Here is a 19,748-nt window from a genome sequence, read left to right as displayed (position 1 = left end):
CCGGCGCGACAGCAGCAGGAGGCCCCATTAGCTAAAGTGGTGCTTCAGGTTAAGAACAGTTTCAGGTTAAGAACGGACCTCCAGAACGAATTAAGTACTTAACCCGAGGTACCACTGTAAATTGTTGTAGTGGTGCAGAGGTTTAATCTGAAATCAAGCTGGATTTGTGTCTGTTGATGTCTTCCTCTTATATCATGGATGTTGGCAAATAGAATTTTAAAAAGGCAAAATAGTATTAGAATTGGATCTGTCAGAGATGCACAAGGGAAACTGTTTTAATGCTCAGAAACTTGGCAAAGTCTTTTTTTATATTATGGAATTTTATATTATGGGTGTATGTTCTGTACTAATTTATGAACTCTTTGTTACAGTTTTTTTGCAAACCCCTTGGAGGTTTTCCTGATTATTCAGCATATAAATCTTGTTTAAATAAATAATATTTCAGTAAACTGAAAGTTAATTTTCAATAGCTAATTACATCTATTGTTTTCCGTTAACACAGGGACCCCAAGGTAATAGCTTGGTAGGTTGAGGCTACCCTTTAAAATGACTAGGTAGCCCTGAATTCCTTTCCACCATGGCTTAATCCTTTTTGAAGCCATTGCGCTAGAGATCATCATGCATTGCACGAAGGAAGACTTAGATTCATCCATTTTTTAACTTGGAAATCTTCCTACAGTATATGCTTCCTAAAGCCTGCTGAACATATTTGATGTTACACTACCTGGAAGAAGAAGAGAAGAAGAAAAAAGAGGGGGGGGGATCTGAAGATTTCATTACACAGGAGGTCAAACAAGATTATCTTGTTGCTCCTTATCTGACTAAATATATAAAAACATCTCCAGAAAGAATCCAGTGAAAGCAGCAAGGCAAAGGAAATAAGCTTGCACAGCATGGGAGAAGTTCCATTGTTGCAAGTCGGAACCAACTCTAGGCATAAAGCACTTAATAAGAACCTTGCTGTTACCTTTTTCATAGCAATAGTAGGGGATTTGGCCAGTTAATCGCAAGAACCGCAGGGGATGCCGGTGAAAGAACAGTGGAGATCTGTTATTGCCAGTGGCTGTTCCTTCCCCTTTTGTTTTGTTTTGTTTTTGTCTTCTGGATTTTCCAAAACGTAGATTTTAGCAAAGTTGATGAACGTCAGCAGATTTCACTTTGCTGACTAAAGTGCTTATCTGAAAATGAAATTATGTCCCTTTTCCTCTAAGGTGTGGTCTGTAAAAAGAGGAGTGTAACGCATTAATCCCCAAACTGATGACAGTATGTTTCATGTGGAGTTGTGAGCTGTTTTAATTTAAAGGGGCCTTGCCCAATTTTGTAAGTGTCGGCTCCAAGATAAGATTTGATGGTAGTATTTGCAGTGGAGTCCTTGCAGTGGAGGGTTGTGGTGGCATGACCTCAGGCCAAGGATGTGGCTGTATGATGAGCCTAGAGGTTCGTCCTGCTCCAGAGCCTTTGTGGAAGTAATGTAAGCAGGGAGGGTTATCTGGAGCCTGCGTTGCAGATGACTTCTTTCAACAATTCACCCTTATCCGCCGATTGTGGGGTGTCATGATTCCATGTGGGAGAGAGAGAGAGAGAGAGAGAGAGAGTCTGTGTGTGTGTGTGTGTGTCTGTGTGTGTGGAAATAATATAACAAAGCACCTCGCTCACAAATTCTGTAGATTAGAGAAGCCACAGAAGCGTGATACTTTTCCATTCCTTCTCACTTTGGCTATAGCATGGCTATAACTAGCATCGCTCTCTACCTTGCTTGGCAGACCTGAATAAGTCGAACAGCTCTTACTGTCAGGAAGTTCTTCCTAATGTTTAGGTGGAATCTTCTTTCTTGTAGTTTGGATCCATTGCTCCGTGTCCGCTTCTCTGGAGCAGCAGAAAACAACCTTTCTCCCTCCTCTATGTGACATCCTTTTATATATTTGAACATGGCTATCATATCACCCCTTAACCTCCTCTTCTCCAGGCTGAACATGCCCAGCTCCCTTAGCCGTTCCTCATAAGGCATCGTTTCCAGGCCTTTGACCATTTTGGTTGCCCTCCTCTGGACACGTTCCAGTTTGTCAGTGTCCTTCTTGAACTGTGGTGCCCAGAACTGGACACAGTACTCCAGGTGAGGTCTGACCAGAGGAGAATACAGTGGCACTATTACTTCCCTTGATCTAGATGCTATACTCCTATTGATGCAGCCCAGAATTGCATTGGCTTTTTTAGCTGCCGCGTCACACTGTTGGCTCATGTCAAGTTTGTGGTCAACCAAGACTCCTAGATCCTTTTCACATGTACTGCTCTCAAGCCAGGTGTCCCCCATCTTGTATTTGTGCCTCTCATTTTTTTTGCCCAAGTGCAATACTTTACATTTCTCCCTGTTCAAATTCATCTTGTTTGTTTTGGCCCAGTTCTCTAATCTGTCAAGGTCGTTTTGAAGTGTGATCCTGTCCTCTGGGGTGTTAGCCACCCCTCCCAGTTTGGTGTCATCTGCAAATTTGATCAGGATGCCCTTGAGTCCATCATCCAAGTCGTTGATAAAGATGTTGAATAAGACCGGGCCCAAGACAGAACCCTGTGGCACCCCACTAGTCACTCTTCTCCAGGATGAAGAGGAACCATTGATGAGCACCCTTTGGGTTCGGTCAGTCAGCCAGTTACAAATCCACTGAGTGGTAGCATAGTCAAGACCGCATTTTACCAGCTTCTTTACAAGAATATCATGGGGCACCTTGTCAAATGCCTTGCTGAAATCAAGGTAGGCTACATCCACTGCGTTCCCTTCATCTACCAGGCTTGTAATTCTGTCAAAAAACGAGATCAGGTTAGTCTGACATGACTTATTTTTCAGAAATCCATGCTGACTATTGGTGATCACAGCATTCCTTTCTAGATGCTCACAGACTGTTTGCTTAATGATCTGCTCCAGAATCTTCCCTGGTATTGATGTCAGACTGACTGGGCGGTAATTATTTGGGTCTCTCCTCTTCTGAAGGCTGTACAAATTCTGCAGTTTGCTGAAGAACAAAATGGCTGCTCAAGCCATGATGTTTCCCTCTTCCTTCCTGTAACATGACTTGCCAGGCCCAGGCAGCCCTTTAAACATCCGTGCTTGTGAGCTGCTGCTTCTTCATGCTCTGTCTGGTCTTTTCTCAACGCTGAGAGAAGAATATCCTGTAGCCAGGTTGCATGCAGTCTAGCTGTATGTCTCTCATAGATCTCAGTGCACCTTCACCCTCACCTTCACCCTCACCATGGCTGAGGACAGTGCTGTTTTTCTAGAACAAAAGGTGCCAGAACTCACCAAGAGCATCTTCCTCATTTTCTTAGAATGGCCAATGGCGCCCACCTGAGAGGTGCCAGAACTGAGTTCCACTGGGTTCCAGCCAAAAACAAGCCATGGCTGTGGCGACCTCTTTATTTGCCAGCTGTGAGAAGATGAGGGTGTGAAACTTAAAAGATATCTGTTCTAAGAGTTCTAACACTAACTGTTGTCATGTCAGTTGTGCGTGGCCCACTCCTGCACCAAAACCTGTGAATTATCATTTGCTATTGTGGGTAAGGTCTTTGTGTTGCCTTATGTTCCTTAAAGCTGCTCATATTATTTCCTAAGGTTAAAGAAAAAGGCAGGTAGGAAGGAAAGGTGAATCTGATACCCCTGTTTTCATGATGAGGGATGGACACCGTAATATTTCATGGACTTCATACCACACTTGACAGCATGTTTTCTATGAAGTAAGTCCCTCTGCATTTAATGAGGCTTGCTCGAGTGTGGGTGGGTATAGGCCCTCACATAGTTTTCTTTTCCCTTTAATAATGGAATGTTTTCAAAGCAACCTCCAAATTCTTACAGTCATAGAGGAATGTTTGACAAAGGTATGGCAGGACTGCTGAAAGGTAGCCCAAAAAGATTGGTTGTGTTTATTTGTTTGCTGTTCCCTCAATTGCTATATATTTTTTTATATCTGCGCATTTCAAATGGGTTCACCCCTGTTTGTCACATTTGAGTTGTTTCACTTGTAACAGGAAGGTTGTTTCAGAGGAATAATTTTTCAGCATATGTGCAACTGATCTACCAGTTCTAACTGGGCACGCACCAAGTTTGTGAAAACAGTATGTATATTATGTTAATTACTTGCACTTGAAATATGCAATTTGGTGCGACTTCTGGCTTGTGATACATATCTGATGTAGAAATATCGTTCCAGTGCTGAACAAGTTTCTCACCTCTGCTCCACATGAAATAAATCATATTTGGCACTTGCTTTAGCTATCAGTCTAGTCCAGCTGATGAAGATTTGATCTGGACTTGGCAGACCTGATCTGAATACCAAACACACTGTGAATTTATAGTCACACTCTCTGAGCCGTACTTGTCAGGGTGGATGAACTGACCATTATAAAAAATGGTTTGCATGCTAAAGGGGTTAGAAAGATGTTAGAATTTCGGCAAATATGACAGCTGGTGGAATCAAGTGGCTAGAGTGCCAAGAGGTCTGAATTCAAATCCATGCTCAATTCATGAATCCATTGGGCCATCTTGAACAGAGAACAGCCTTGCCGTCTATTTCTTATATAAATATTGGGCAGTCCCATCAGGGGAGGAGAGCTGTATGAAGAGTCTGTCTATGTAACATACTTTAAAATGTTAAGAATACTAGAGAGTGTGGAACATCTGAGATCTTCTAACATTTTTGTGTAGAATCAAAAAATCATAGAATTGTAGATTTGGAGGGAACCCCAAAGGCCAACTGGGTCAACCTCCTGCAATGCAGAAGGCTCACCTAAATCATACGCTACAAGTGGCCATCCAACCTCTGCTTGAAAGCCTCCAGGGAAGGAGAGTCAACCACCTCTGGCAGAAGTCTGTTCCACTGCTGAACAGCGCTTACTGCCCAGCATTGGCTAGATCCTGATTTGGCTTGGAGTGCTACACTGGGAAAGGGTGGAGTAAGTAAGGCATCAATACACACATCAGCAATGGGTTCTGCAGCTGCCCAAGGATGCCGGTCCCTGATGCTGGTCCTAAGTGTGCCAATGCACTAAGAATGAAAGAAGAGTCTGCTGGATCAAGCCAAAGGCCCATTTGGTCCAACATCCTGTTATCACAGTGGCCAATCAGGAGAAGCCTGCAAGCACTTTCCCCATTTGTGATATTCAGAGACTTGTTGCCTCCCTTAGAGGAAGTAGAACCAAGCCATCGTGGCTAGTAGCCCATGTGTTTAAGGAGCCTTCTTTAAGTAGCGGGAAACCAAAATCACAGGATATGGCTGGAGGCGTGTAAAATATATTCTGACTAATTCGTGTTGCCCATCACTTTAAAGTCACACCATTTTGCTTCTGCTTTTATTTTTACAGAGAAAGAGACCTTCTTGGACCCTTTCATACTGAGGGAAGTCCTGCCAGCATCTCTGGGAAGTTATTATCGGTATACAGGGTCACTGACCACCCCTCCGTGCAGTGAGATTGTGGAATGGATTGTTTTTCGCATGCCTGTTCCTATCTCTTATCGCCAGGTAGGTTTGAATCCACAAAGAGTTTGCCTGGTTCATTGTTTTTTTACTCCTTGCTTTTTTCCACCCAGTCCCTGATACTTAAGCTGCGTCTAGATTTCCAATCCTTTTCATTTTGGGCATGGCCCATAAAATTGAATTTTTAGGAGGAGGAATGCACAAAAAAATATTGTTGATGGAAAAGGAAGTTGGCTAATTTTGTTTTATTGTTCTGAGCATGAGCCGCTCGACACGAGAAGATAATAGAACATGACATTCTATTTCCTTCCAAATGATCTTAGCTATTATCATTCTGTTCAGATACATTTGAACTGTGGTCTAAATATTTACACAGAATCCTTTCTTCTTTCACTCTCTTCATGTTTCTTCCGTGACACTCAGCTAAGTACACAGACACAGATTTAGTAGTTTGGGCTAATTACGGAAGGAAAGTAATGCTTTAGTTAATTTACCAACTTTGTCTGTTGTTGTTTTTACAACATCACAAAGCTGCCATTAGTGTGCCTCTGGAACGAGAACCTTAAAATGAATGCATAGGAGGCCTTGCTGTAGATCAAGGCAGTGAGTGGCATTTTCATTGAGAGACATCCCTGAGTAATAACGTGGAAATATGCAGCTAAATGTTTAACAATTAAAAAGGCTTTGACATTTAAAACCTTTGTTTTCAAAATGTCTCCTTGCTAAAGTCTACCCTGCCTTTTATTTGCTTGTGTTAATACACCTCATTGCAACAGAGGCATCTGAGAGGGAACTGCTCATGTAAAAAGTCACTTGATCTTACCGAATGAATGAGTGTAAATATTCAATAGCTCCCCCTTGACAGAGGTAGATGAACGCAACAAGACAACAGTGAAGTCCACTGCTTCTCAGTTGTTTTACTCGGAGGACACTGCAAATCATTTACCTTTTCCCAGTTTCTTGCCCTGTCCTGTCTCCAGAATCCACGGCTGTCAAAGAAATGGATTAGATCTAATCAACAGGTGTATTTTCTGTTTGGTGCTGGAGTTCATTCCTGGCTACTACAATGAGTCCCTCTTCTCATAATCTAAAACTGATTGAAGCATAATTCAGGGAACTCACAGAGCCCAACCTTCCTAGCTGCAGCCAGGAACACATCTTTGCTTGAAAAATGTAAGCTGCTGCCACTGTTATTATTCATTCCATTAGTTTTCCTCTGATTTTTTTTTTTTTTTTCATATTCACCACAGCCCACTTCAAGAAAGTGTTTACACACTTTTATACCTCTGTGGCTTACAGGTTGTCGGCATTTTAATGAAATGTTTGACTTGACAGAGTTTGCCAACACAAATACATAAAAATGCAGTCTACATATGCAATTGCATTATACATCCTGGAAAATATATTGCCATTTTTATAGGTTGGTTCTGGAAATGTATTAGAAACAAATACGGTTTGATCTTGAACAACCTGGTGCTTTCAAGGGCCTGGACATTTTGGGTAAAAATCAAAATTGCTTCATCAGTTTCACTCATGAAGGTAGTTCTTCAAGCAATGGAAAATAAATGAATTTTTAAAGTGTTTGTCAAAAACAATTTGCAAGCTTGGTTTGTGTGTGTGTGTGTGTGTGTGTGTGCGCGCACACACACACACACACACACACATGTTTTTCACTGCACATGGCCTTCTTTTGCCCAGTTTTCTATGACTTGTAATTGGACCTAAGTGCAGACAATCTTTCCTCTTCGAGATGAAATCTGGCACAGCAAAGAGCTGTGTCAGACATGTGGTTCAGTGCCTTTGCCAGCTTGAGGCTCTTGTTGCTTTGGATTATTATTACCCTAAGGTCCTAGGGTGGGTTACGACAGCTAAAAGACAATATTAAAAAACAGTTTAAAACCACTTATAGTCTATGAAATAAGTTGGGTCCTAAAAATATACATCTCACATGTGAAAAGCCAAGGTAAAGAAGTGCATCTTTTCCGTCTTCCGAAAACTGTGTTATGAAGTACCCTATGCACCTCTGTGGTGAGGGAGTTCCACAACTTACAACTCCAGCACAACCTCCTAGCTGGCTGATGCTGATGAGAGTTGTCATCTAAAACAGCTGGAGGGCACCAGGTTGGCAAAGGCTGAAGTGGAGCATTAGGGAGCTTGAAAGGAGCAAGATCCATTTCCAGCTTTGCTCCTAATCTTCAGAGTGGTAGTCGTCCCCCTCAATCTCTCTTTTTAGCTCCTTCTTCATTCTGTCCATCTAGCGCTAAGTTTGTTATCTCTGTGTGGCAGGGCCAAGCTTTTATAGTATCTACAGCTTGCAGCACAATAGGTCCCTCTACTCTAGCAACCGCTGGCCCTTCTAGATACTGCTGTAAACACAAATAATGGAAAGATGGAATGGCTGTGTGCTGAGCTGTGATTTGTGTATTGAATCTGTGCCCCTCTTCTGCAGGATAATAGTAAAAACACATACACAATGCCTTATAAAACAAAAGAGGGGGCTGTATATATCTGTGAGTACATACAGTACAGAGAGGCTAAGAAAGAATATTTTTCTTGCCTCCTCCAGACACTAACTTTGTAGAGGGTTTCTAAAGTGTTTGCTCGCTTGGCAGGCTAAAAATGGGGATAGATAAAGCTGTTGGCAGTGATTTCAGCGGGCAGCCTGGTTTCCTGTTTGATTTATCAGTCTTGGCATCAGTACTTCCTGCCATTTTGCATTCTTATCAGCTGCCCAGATTTTGCCACATTGGGTTTTTTTCCCTAATTAATGCCCCCCTCCTTTTCCCCCCCCTTCCTTTTTCTTTCCCCTCATGCTGGTTTGCTACATTCAGCTGGAAGCGTTCTATTCCATATTTACCACGGAACAGCAAGACCACGTCAAGTCTGTGGAATACCTGAGGAATAACTTCCGGCCTCAGCAGAGCCTCAACAACAGGATAGTTTCCAAGTCTGCTGTGAAGGACGCTTGGAGCCAAATTACAACCAGCAGCTTTGAAAACCCACTTGGCACCGAAGCCTCCAAAGGTAGAATGGGGTACACCATTTAAAACAAGGGGAAATGTTGTGCCTTTAGCTCTTTTGGGGTTTTTTCTTCACACGAGCTATTCAGGGTTGCATAAATATACTGTTGCACTTTTCTGCGAATATGCTTTGTTTAAAAAGCACATCTCCGACCCTCCTGCCCTCCAGATGAACCACTGTTGTGAGCCCATCAGACGTGTCCAGGAAATCAGACTTGTACTGCCACAATCTAAAGCAGGAGGTTAGGTTGAGGGTAAGGTATTAGGGAACCTCAGCAAGATGAGAGGCTCTTCCAGACTGTTGCATTAATAATCTGAATAGAAAACACTTGGACACCACTCTTAAGCAATGCTGTGACATTTCATGCTGCTTTGGTATATACAGAAGGATCTGCTTGTGAACCTTGATTTCACAAAAAGACAAAAATGTGATGTTCCTAACATGGGAGGCTTGTGTCCCCCCAATTTTATTTTGTTTTATTTTAATACTTGTGATCTGATGGGATGCCAACTTTATCGATCATAGACAAAGGCCATCACAGCTTAAAACAAACACAAGACAATCATTCTATTCCTGGGGTAGTAGTAGCTCCTGCCACTTCCAATGCGTACACTGATATTTCAGGCTTTACAGAGGGCCCACGTTTTGCTAAGCATTTATTTCCGTAAAAGTGCTGAAAAGCAGAAACCTTAAATGAAGCACACTTTCTGCTTAAGTTGCTTTTTAGATTTTCCATGTCTCTGGGATGCTGTCACACTGATCGTCCCGCTGGCTTCAGGAGGCAGTTTTGTTTCGTAATGAAAATTATTGAGGTTTCCTGAGGAATCCCTAATTTAATTAGCAAATCAATCAATGAATGAATTATATTGTTTCCCAAAGCTGCTGAAATTTAAAATCCCATAAAAGGTAGTATATTGTTGCTGTTATTATTCATTTCTCTACTGCTTTATAGTTTTAAGGGAAAAAATCTCAAAGTGACTTACTGCATTAAAAGATCGAATAGGACAATCCAGAATAAAACATTGCTGAAGTAAGTCAAGCTAAAAGTGTACATTCAGTGCAACACATTTAACAGGAAGCTAAAATATTATCTTAAAATATTTCAAAATAAAACATTATAAAGAAGGTCGACTACAGAATGCACATTTAATGCAGCAAAGTCAACAAAAGAAAATTCCTAAACATTTCAAAAGAAAACGCTACTAAAGGAAGTCAGATGTAAAATGCACATTTAAAGCAACATAGTTGGGAAGAAAATAAAATGTTACCATAAGCATTGAACCTATCTACTGCTGTTACTGCCAGTTCTGCCAATCATGGTGAGTGGCGGCTGTGGAAGCTCAGGCTCGATGACTTGGGTCTGCACTAAGAGTCAGCCAAGGTGGCCTCTGGCCTCTTCAGCAGCCTCAGCTTTTGTGGCTGGAGTCACTGAGGGTCCTGTCTTTCCAGGCTAGGTGGAAAAAGGCCTACAAGGCAGGGAGCAAGTCTTTCAGGACTCACAACCATGACAGTACCTATGGATATATATAGCTCAATCTGCTATGTAGACAGATATATCTATACTGTACTAACTCACACACTTGCTGAGGCACATTGACCCAATGTATGATGGGACACACCCCATGTGAGGTCAGTATGCAAACTGGCCTCACATGCTTTGTGGCATGTCCTGAAAAGGCATGCAGCCTGCCTCATGGAGATCAGACATAAACAAAGCAAGCAGGCTCTGGGAGCCTTCCTTTCCCCCAGGAACCCAGATAGCGAGGGGCTGTGGAGAGTTGTTATTCACTCCACATGCACCGACATGTACATATGAGCACATAAACAAAGCTTTGGGGGAAGCGATCGAGATCACAAGTGAGCTGAAAAATATGGTTAATCAAAAAATGTAGTATGCTCAGGCCTAATAATGACACTCCGGATATGAGTGTTTGGAGCCGGTGTTGTATCATTGTCAGGAAGCATTAATATTTATTGGCTGTGGGTTGCTCACCTCAGGGGCACTAATGAAAGGTAATAGCTTTGCATTATAAGAAAGTGACAAAATGGGCTTCTTTTTGTTTTGAGAGCAGCCCAGGTGCCTTGGTAACATGTTGCACAGTATTCGAGAAGCTTTACCACTTGGGGTGAATGCCTGGATAAAGTTCATCTCGATCGATGGTGTGGAAATGATGAAACAGCCGTATCATCAAGTGCTCAGTGCTTCTGGCCACACTGTCTTTTTCTGGCTCCACACTCGTTTCCAGGCTGAAAACAGCTCTATAGTGCTAGGGGTGGTTACAGCCATAAAGAGTTCAGAACAGGGCTGGGGACCCATGGTACTATAGATGCAGCAGGATTCCATTTCCCATCAGCCCCAGCCAGCGGGGCCAGTGGTCCAGGAGAATAGGAACTGCAGTTGTGGAAGGCCTATGTCAGGAGGACCATAGGTTCCCCAATCCCCGGCATGGACAGAGTCCACATACAGCTGCTGCAGTACTGACATGATGCTCTTTCTCCAGATGAGAAGTGTGTGACAAACTGGGAACTTTTAAATCTGTGCTATGCTGCCTCATATTGAGGCACCGAGAGCTGTAGGTCAGATGGTTCCTCAGGCTATGATACCTCCTCAGGCTCCAGAGTGACTCCACCCAGACGCTTCTGTGTCAGGCTTAGTCTTTGCCTGGGTAACAGTCAACCTTGTTAGCATTGACTCTCGTATCTATAAGTGTTCCTCAATTACAGGTCTTCCTGTTTGCTTAGATTTTCCCTCAGATCCTTGTCCCAGCGGCTCAGGTCTGTTGTCTGTCCAGCTCTCTAAATCTGTATAATGCCCACCATCAGAGAAGAGCGTGGTGTTGCTACTGAAGTGACCCATTTTCTCTTCTAACTTTAATGCACCAAAGAAGCAACTGCCGTAGTGTCATAACTCTTCCCAGCCTGGGGATTTGCTGTGATGGATAAGGAGCTATGGAGGCTGCTTTTTGCAGGAGATGCTAATTATATGCCGTTTATGGTTAAAATATGTTTGGGGTTAAAATATATTTGTGGTTAACATACACTTGCCCATTACAGGAAGCCAATTTGCCAAGGGGTTGAGGTGAAGAAGTCTTACCCCAGTTTTTACTACATGCTAAAATGCATGGTAGGGGAGAAAAATCCCACCACGTGTCCATTAATCCATTTGACAAAGCAGAGGCATGTTAGACATCTTTGCCACTTGGTAAGCTCATCATCTGTACTTCATTGCTGAGCATGGATGTGAACTTGGGTCACCACAGTGCTGATCATTTAAACCAAAACTACTGATTTGCATCATAAAGTGCCTGGTCAAAGGCTCTTGAAGTCTTGGACGAGGTGCATCACATTGATTCATATTCTCCATGCATAGAACATTAAGTAGCTGACTGATTCCATTCTGGGCAAAGGCGTCTCTGAGGTCTGATTCACACAAAATGTTTTTGCATGGTTTATGTCATTGACCCAACTGAATTACTACAGTGATACTGTGACATTTATAGTCGCAAGCACAGCGCATGCAGCTTCCCATGTGATTTGTGTGGCTCAGCCTGAATTAGGAAACTTTCTGCAGCGCATATTCTGTTTATTTTATATTTATCTTATTTTATAGCTTTCTGTCCCATCCTTCCTCCAAAATGGAGCACAGGGTATTTTTTCTCCAGTCTTCAGAAGAAAAAGGCCCCCAGAGCAGCTTGCCAAATGTCACCGATAAGACAGCCCCTGCCCCCAAGCTTATCATCTTAAAGACACAACACAAAAGGAAAAGAGGTTGTGGGGGAAGGAGGGGAGGTATAGCAAACTTGGGTACCGTTTCTTAGTTACATAACTCTTGTCATGAGCAACTGGAATTAAAAGATTTCAAAGAGAGCATCCTAAAGTTGCTGTTCTCCCTGCACAGTTGAAGGAGAGGCCCTGCAGTTCCATCATTCTCCCTGTCTTATATTAGAGCCAAATGGAATGGCTTCTGTAGATGATGGTGCTAGAAGGATCTTCGGTAGGTAGCAGTGGTAGGCAAAAGTGCCTTGATGAACCCTTAGCAGTCAGAATAAACAATACTGGGCTGGGTAGATCAATAGTCAGCATAAGGCAGATTCTTTGGTAATCTCAAACATGCTGGAGATGTTTCACTAGTATGTCTAGTACAGGCTTCCTCAAACTTGGCCCTCCAGATGTTTTTGGCCTACAACTCCCATGATCCCTAGCTAGCAGGACCAGTGGTCAGGGATTATGGGAACTGTAATCTCAAAGCATCTGGAGAGCTGAGTTTGAGGAAGCCTGGTCTAGTACAACATGACAAAGATCACCATGTCAAAATGATCTGTGAATTCAGGTCGCCAAGACCAAATGGGAGCTAGGATTTGAGCCCAGATCTCCAGGTGTCTTGGTGACAGCTGTTGGCGTTTTGCTCCATCTTAGACTGAGCAGCTATTTGAGCTCTTCACCCCTATGCCTTGTGAATTATGCCAGCGCAGATTGCTGTCCTCCCCCCACCCACCAGTAGTGGACTGGCAGAGCTGTTATATGAAACCACACACTCTGGAATAGTTCTGTTTCCTGGGTGGCTTGGCAATTTCTCCCAGGGACACCCCTATTCCGTCCTTTAGTGGGGCACATGGGGTGATGATTGCTCCTTTCAGGCCAGCTTGTCCTTGAGTGGCTGCTTATGGTTAAGACTCTGTCTGCAGTGACAAATGGGATGCAGTTCTCTCAGGCTTGGTTGGCGTGCTAAGTGGACAACAAGCTCTAGGTGCATTTTTGCAAACTTGGAGAAAAGAAATACGCTCTCCCAGGGTTTCCAGTCTGAAATGAATTGTCATGCCTCCCTCTGAAGGTGACAGGGCTGGCTTGTATTTGTTGCTGAGAGACAGCAATGTGACTCTCCTGCAGCCTTTGCCTCAGCAAAGGTGAGGGAGGAAACGAAATGGCTGATCTGCTGCACATCCCGAGCTGCTGACATATAAATGAAATGACTTGAAGTCAAAATCCATGAGCAGAAGAAGCTCAGCTTGTTTATTCAACTCCTAACATCACTACATCCCTCTGTGGTGTCATCCATTCACAAATGCACTGTGGACATAGATTTTTTTTTTTTTTTACTGGCAAACAAAAATAGAAGAGCTTTGGTCACACGCTGACTATCATCCTTGTTGATGGTGTCAGAGAATAACAGCAAAAGTATCAGGGTGCATTTGCACTGGTCCATGTGTGTGTGTGTGTGTGTAGAAACTGCACTTGTTGTTCCTGGGATTGAGCACCCCTTTCTCACAGTGGCCATCCAGATGCCTGTGGGAAACTGGCAAGCAGGATCTGAGCACAAGAGCCCTTGTGCTTCCAGCAACTGGTATTCAGAAGCATCACTGCCTCTGTGTTTAGCACTCCCTGTTCAAATTTCACCTGAGTCATGAACTCACTGCATGTCCTTAGGCCCTGGAGAGCTGCGACCGGTCAGAGCAGACCAGCCTTCCCCAAACTAGTCCGCTCCAGATATCATTGGACTACTGCAACTCCCGTGTCTGACTGGGGATGATGGGAGTTGTAGTCCAACAACATCTGGAAAGCACTAGGTTGAGGAAGGTTGGAGCAGACAGTGCTGATCTCAATGGATCAATAGTCTACGAGGCAGCTTCCTATGTTTTGAATGTCTGCTTTTCTGAAGTATTTATTCATGTCTCTTGTGTATCATTTGTGACCTGTACCAGATCCGGATTCTTATCTTCCTGCCCTTTTTCTGAACTCTTTCAAGTACTCCATCCTCCAGCCAAGATCCTTGCCTCCTTCCCAGCCTCCTAGTTCCCTTAGTCTTGGTCCAATTCCACCCTTATCTTTCCCCACAACTGAGTCGCCACTTTCTGTTCTCACATGTCTGGAGATAGGAATTCTGGTTTGGCGAGACAGTGTTTTCATTCAGACTTGGAATATTCAGGAATATCTTTCACAGCAGATGAAATGCAGACCCACCTGCTTACATTTTTGCCGGTAGAAGTGATTTTGTCACCGCTGTGCTACAATTAACAAAGAAAGCTTAGCCCCTTCCCAGAGATAGTATGTCAACAGGTACAGGGATGGTGCTTAGCAGCCATTTCTGCTGCTTTGAATTGCTATGAGTTCATATTGAATTTTATTACTCGTTGGATGAAATGATTTGTTTATTGCCTTAGTTATATGCTGTTGTGGCTTTTATATGATTATAGTGATTATAATGTTGCTTTTTAATGTTGTTGTTGTTATTGTGAGACGGTTTGAGCTTAGCATTGTTGTTGGAAAAGCAGCAAACAAATATTCCAATCTGACCAATAAAAAAAAATATCAAGAAGGCTATGAAAGGGTCCTTAGCAGTTTGATCAGTTGGTTTTCCAGACTTTTATGGTTCTTACTGTGAGTCTACAGTAAGCCTTTTTTTATTTTCCAGAGCATGTTGTTTTATTTTCTGTCTCCTGTCACTGTAAATCAAGACTGACTCTTAAAATTGTCAACAAGGTGAAAACGTGACTTCTTTGCAGCATTTTAGATCTGAAAGTGATGTGCAAATCTGATCTGGCAGTCAGAATAACCTGAACTTGTATATGATTTATTGATCCTGGACTGACAAGTAGTAAATAAAGCCACACATCCCATATTAAGTAATGGAGAATGGCCACAACCCACTTTAGTGCCATAGACTTTTATTTTCTTTTTATGGCACTACTCCAGAGTAAGTGGGCTGTGGATTACAGACAGGCACTCTTGCTTTTCAACATTTATTAGTGTCTGTCAATGAAACCAGCATAATGTTGCTCATAATAATGCCAGCAAATCATCACTGCACTGTCAAGGTGTGATTCAACTCCAGGGCCAAGGTCTGGAGGTATTCCTGATGTTGATCTAGATATCCCCAACAATGCGTGCCCATCAGTGGGGAATCTAAATGCAAAACATAGGAGGTGCCCATAAACTGGCAGAAGCTGGGCGCCTCTAGGAATAAATGTCTGCAGAAGCAGCCCTTTTCTTCTGAAAATCAGAGAGTAATTTGCTCTGCACGTGAGGATTTGCTCTTTTGGAGGTGCTTTCATGGAGCAGTGCCAGCTGCAGGTTTTCAGGGCTTTAAAAAGGTTTTCTTCTTCTTTTTTTAAGGTCTTGCCTTTAGAAATATAAGCAGGGCCTACTTGTTCTATCTTCCCAGTCTCAAACGTTTTACAGCAAAAGGGACAATTTGGGGAGGATATAGACATGCAGTGAGGCATTCTTCTTGTACTGTCCAGACAATTTATGGTTATTTAAATCCATTTTGTAGCAAAGGGAATTAGGGTCACACTGTAAACTTTGGTTGAGGCTGAGCTGTATCTAATTTGTGTACTTCATTTAGGCCTTTGCTCAGCTGGAAGTGAGGTGTTGGAGGGTTTGACGGATAGACACTCAAATCCAAGCAAACTGCTCCACCACAGCTGCATCTGGTCTGTGGAATCGAGTGGATACTTCAGTTTGAATTATTAGACTCCTAAGAATCTCAAATCCTTTGCACACATCAGTTAAAGTGCATCATGAATGTGTAATGGGGGGGCAGCAAGATCGTGGCCCACCTGACCCCAGGGAGGGGGCAGCTCACTTAATTGGATTCAATGTATGGTGTGGTGGTGATGCCCAAGGTAAAGGTAAAGGGACCCCTGACCGTTAGGTCCAGTTGTGACCGACTCTGGGGTTGCAGCGCTCATCTCGCTTTATTGGCCGTGGGAGCCGGCGTACAGCTTCCAGGTCATGTGGCCAGCATGACTAATCTGCAAAACCAGAGCAGCGCACGGAAACAACGTTTACCTTCCCACCGGAGCGGTACCTATTTATCTACTTGCACTTTGACGTGCTTTCGAACTGCTAGGTGGGCAGGATCTGGGACTGAGCAACGGGAGCTCACCCCGTCTTGGGGATTCGAACTGCCGACCTTCTCATCGGCAAGCCCTTGGCTCTGTGGTTTAGACCACAGCGCCACCTGCGTCCCTGATGCCCTAGGTACACATACCTAATTGTGGCTGTTTCTTACTAAGCAAAATGAGGCATAAGAAGTGCAGGTTATTGAGCCTTCACAGGTTGGCATCTAAAGTGGAGAGGCAAACTAGACCCAGGGTGTCTTTAAAATAAATAATATAAAAAAATCACACACATATGATTGAGAATTAGGAGTTCTTCATCCCCCTGTAGATCTTTTCCTTCAGTATCTCTGATTTAAGGTGATAAATTGTTGTTTATAGAAGTATATTTGTTATATCATTTCCAAAGCTTTGGGGCTCATTAACTGTGCTGTTGCAAGCTTCACAACACTTACCCGAGCGTCCCCCGAGGGGTCCTCTTGACATCAGAGTTCTCCGCCGCAGATGCCTGATTGCCTCCCCAAAGGTGCCAGATTGCCCTTCGCCAGAGCCTCGCATGGCGCTGCTTGTCACCCGTGGGGATTTGCCTTCAAGTGCCACCTTTAATTGTGATCCTAGACTTAGTTAATGAACAGTTATAGTTTTACTACATTAGCACCTACCAAGTGGCGTTGACTCTAAATCAGCATCTGTGATATTTCTCAAGTATTCCACACAAATTCTCTCTTCTCCCCCTCCAGTATTTACATCCTCGTCACATGCTTCCTTTTCATAATGTACCTTGCATCATGTTGGCACATCAGGAAGATTCTAATCACATCTTTCAGTGTGGTCCCTTTGGATTTTTCCATTATTATTATTAATATTATTTTAAGGTACATCATGTTTGGATTTCAGATTTCTGCTGCCTTGTCTATTTTTCCTTCTCACCATTTCCTTCATTGGTACAGTTTCATTGATGTGTCAACCTGAGAACAGGACCTGGTGTCGTCATTGTCTATATATAGTTTTTTGTTAATTGCATGACGGCTAAGTATCTTGTGTGATAATACCCCCACACCTCTGCAAGTCTGTCTGTCCTTGTTCTCCTTCTAAATCACTTACCTCTGAAACTTGAGAGGTAAAAGGAAGCTACAATGCATGTGTACAAAATATGTCAGCATTTCCTGTAAGTATTACAGGTACTACAGAGGGGAATAGGTAGCCATCGGTGACTTTGTGATACCAGCAGCCAGTCTTATTTTTAAAACATAGCAAGTTCATGGTTAGCCCATTCTACAAAAAAAGTATGATACGTGTGTTAGTTGTGGTTTGCGTGCTATGGCTTATTGAGCCTACCAAGGTACAAAAATTACAATAATTCACTTTGAATGGTCAGTGACCCTCTTCTGTGGCACTTAATACCATTTTGGGACCTTCTTTTGAAAGAGACAAAAATTAGCTTATTTTGATACCAAAATAAGCCCAGTTGGTTGAAAAATAAGCAAAACAGAGGTTTTTTCTAAACTGATGCAGAAATTGCATTCGCCTAAATTGCGCAAAAATCAGAATTTTTAAAAATTTCTCCTGCGCTCAATTTTGGACCAAAAAAATCTTTAAAAATTAATCTGAGGTTATCTCATAGGTATCTACACATTAAAAAAAATGAAGAAAATCTGAGTCATTAGAGCACATGGCACCAGGTGATTTGGCGTTGAATGAGCCCCCAGTAACTTAACAAGGAGGAAAGATGTTTTTCTATGCCTGGAAGATTTGTGTGAGAGTGTCAGGTGGGCTGACCACACCTACTTTTGGCCACACCCACCTCTGGCAGGCAACACACATCCCCGAGGCTTGGTGAAAGGTAAATATGGTCCTTAGGCCAAAAAGGTTAGCCATCTCTGCCTTACAATAATGAAGAAATGCCTTCCATTAAGGGGAGTTTACTCTGGTGGCCAGTCACTCTCTTCCCAAAGCTAGGGAGCCCAGTCTTGTGGCCACATGTCTACGCACATGCGTGGTTGGTGGGCATATTGCTTGTAATTTAATAACAAAGATTCCCTCCCCTTTTATATATACCTACCCATCCTCTGAAGGGAAGCGGGTGGCGCTGTGGTGTAAACCACTGAGCCTAGGGCTTGCCGATCGGAAGGTTGGTGGTTCAAATCCCCGCGCCGGGGTGAGCTCCCGTTGTTGGCAGCAAGAGATTTTACTTTCTTGGGTTCCATGATCACTGCAGATGGCGACAGCAGTCACAAAATTAAAAGACGCCTGCTTCTTGAGAGAAAAGCAATGACAAACCTAGACAGCATCTTAAAAAGCAGAGACATCACCCTCCCGACAAAGAAGGCTGATCGCCAAAGAATTGATGCTTTTGAATTATGGTGCTGGAGGAGTCCCATGGACTTCAAGATCAAACCTATCCATTCTTAAGAAAATCAGCCCTGAGTGCTCACCGGAAGGACAGATCCTGAAGCTGAGGTTCCAATACTTTGGCCACCTCATGAGAAGAGAAGACTCCCTGGAAAAGACCCTGATGTTGGGAAAGGTTGAGGGCACAAGGAGAAGGGGACGACAGAGGATGAGATGGTTGGACAGTGTTCTCGAAGCTACTAACATGAGTTTGACCAAACTGCGGGAGGCAGTGGAAGACAGGAGTGCCTGGCGTGCTCTAGTCCATGGGGTAACGAAGAGTCGGACACGACTAAACGACTAAACAACAACATAGCAGGGGTGGGGAACTTGTGGCCTTGCAGATGTTGTGGGCCTCCAACTCCCGTTAGAGCCAGCCAGCATGAGAAATGCTCAGAGCTGTTGGGAACTGTATTCCAGCAACATTGCAGGTTAGTCACCCCTACTCTGTAGGCCTCAGAGTATATAGACATAGACATGAATAAAAGGAAACTGAAAATCTCTGGTAGAATGTCTTCATTCAGTTTGCAAACTCTTGTTTTATAGTGTGTCATATACAATGTGTGATAGCAGGTTGAGAAGGTCTGGATGTGACCCTTGCACGAAATATGAGCAAGATATTTCCTGTCGTTATGGGAGCTATAAGAGGGAGAGGGACCACCTGAGGTTCTTTTAAGCAGAACGTTTGTTTCAACAGTAGACACAATCTGTCATAGAGAACAAAACAGTGACAGATCCCAGTTTTTTAAAAAGGAAGAATTTGGATGGATTTCAAGAGAACGAAGAGAAAATCTTGAAGCAAACAGAAATGAAACTTGTGGACTGGCTTAGTGCATGTGCTATAAAAGCACGTGCATTTTTAAATGGCCTCTTTTAGCAACACCTTTTTGTTCCTCTTGCTCGTATTTCCTATCCCCAAATGCAATCCAAATGTGTAAGTGCATTCAGTCGCAATGTTGTTTTTTGTTTCCTATAGTTTGCCCGTTCCTAACCCCTCAGAGTAACTTACTGCTGTAGTAACTGTACTATAGCCGTAGTA

General features: G+C 43.2%; 1 protein-coding gene across 6 annotated transcripts in view; it reads left to right on the top strand.

The window, feature by feature from the left end:
* PTPRG (protein tyrosine phosphatase receptor type G) overlaps window positions 1-19,748 on the top strand; it is a 542,845-nt gene that overhangs the window by 428,213 nt on the left and 94,884 nt on the right. For all 6 annotated transcript variants that reach the window (XM_080995611.1, XM_080995608.1, XM_080995607.1 and 3 more), the window contains exons 7-8: window positions 5,347-5,504; window positions 8,291-8,483. In XM_080995611.1, coding sequence (XP_080851737.1) covers window positions 5,347-5,504; window positions 8,291-8,483 — 351 coding nt within the window. The remainder of the gene's footprint in view (window positions 1-5,346; window positions 5,505-8,290; window positions 8,484-19,748) is intronic.

The sequence above is a fragment of the Podarcis pityusensis genome, assembly GCF_964106645.2.
Source record: "Podarcis pityusensis genome assembly, chromosome: 2".
Lineage (NCBI taxonomy): Eukaryota > Metazoa > Chordata > Lepidosauria > Squamata > Lacertidae > Podarcis > Podarcis pityusensis.
The sequence above is the reverse complement of the archived record's forward strand: the minus strand, read 5'-3'. Positions and strand labels throughout refer to the sequence as shown.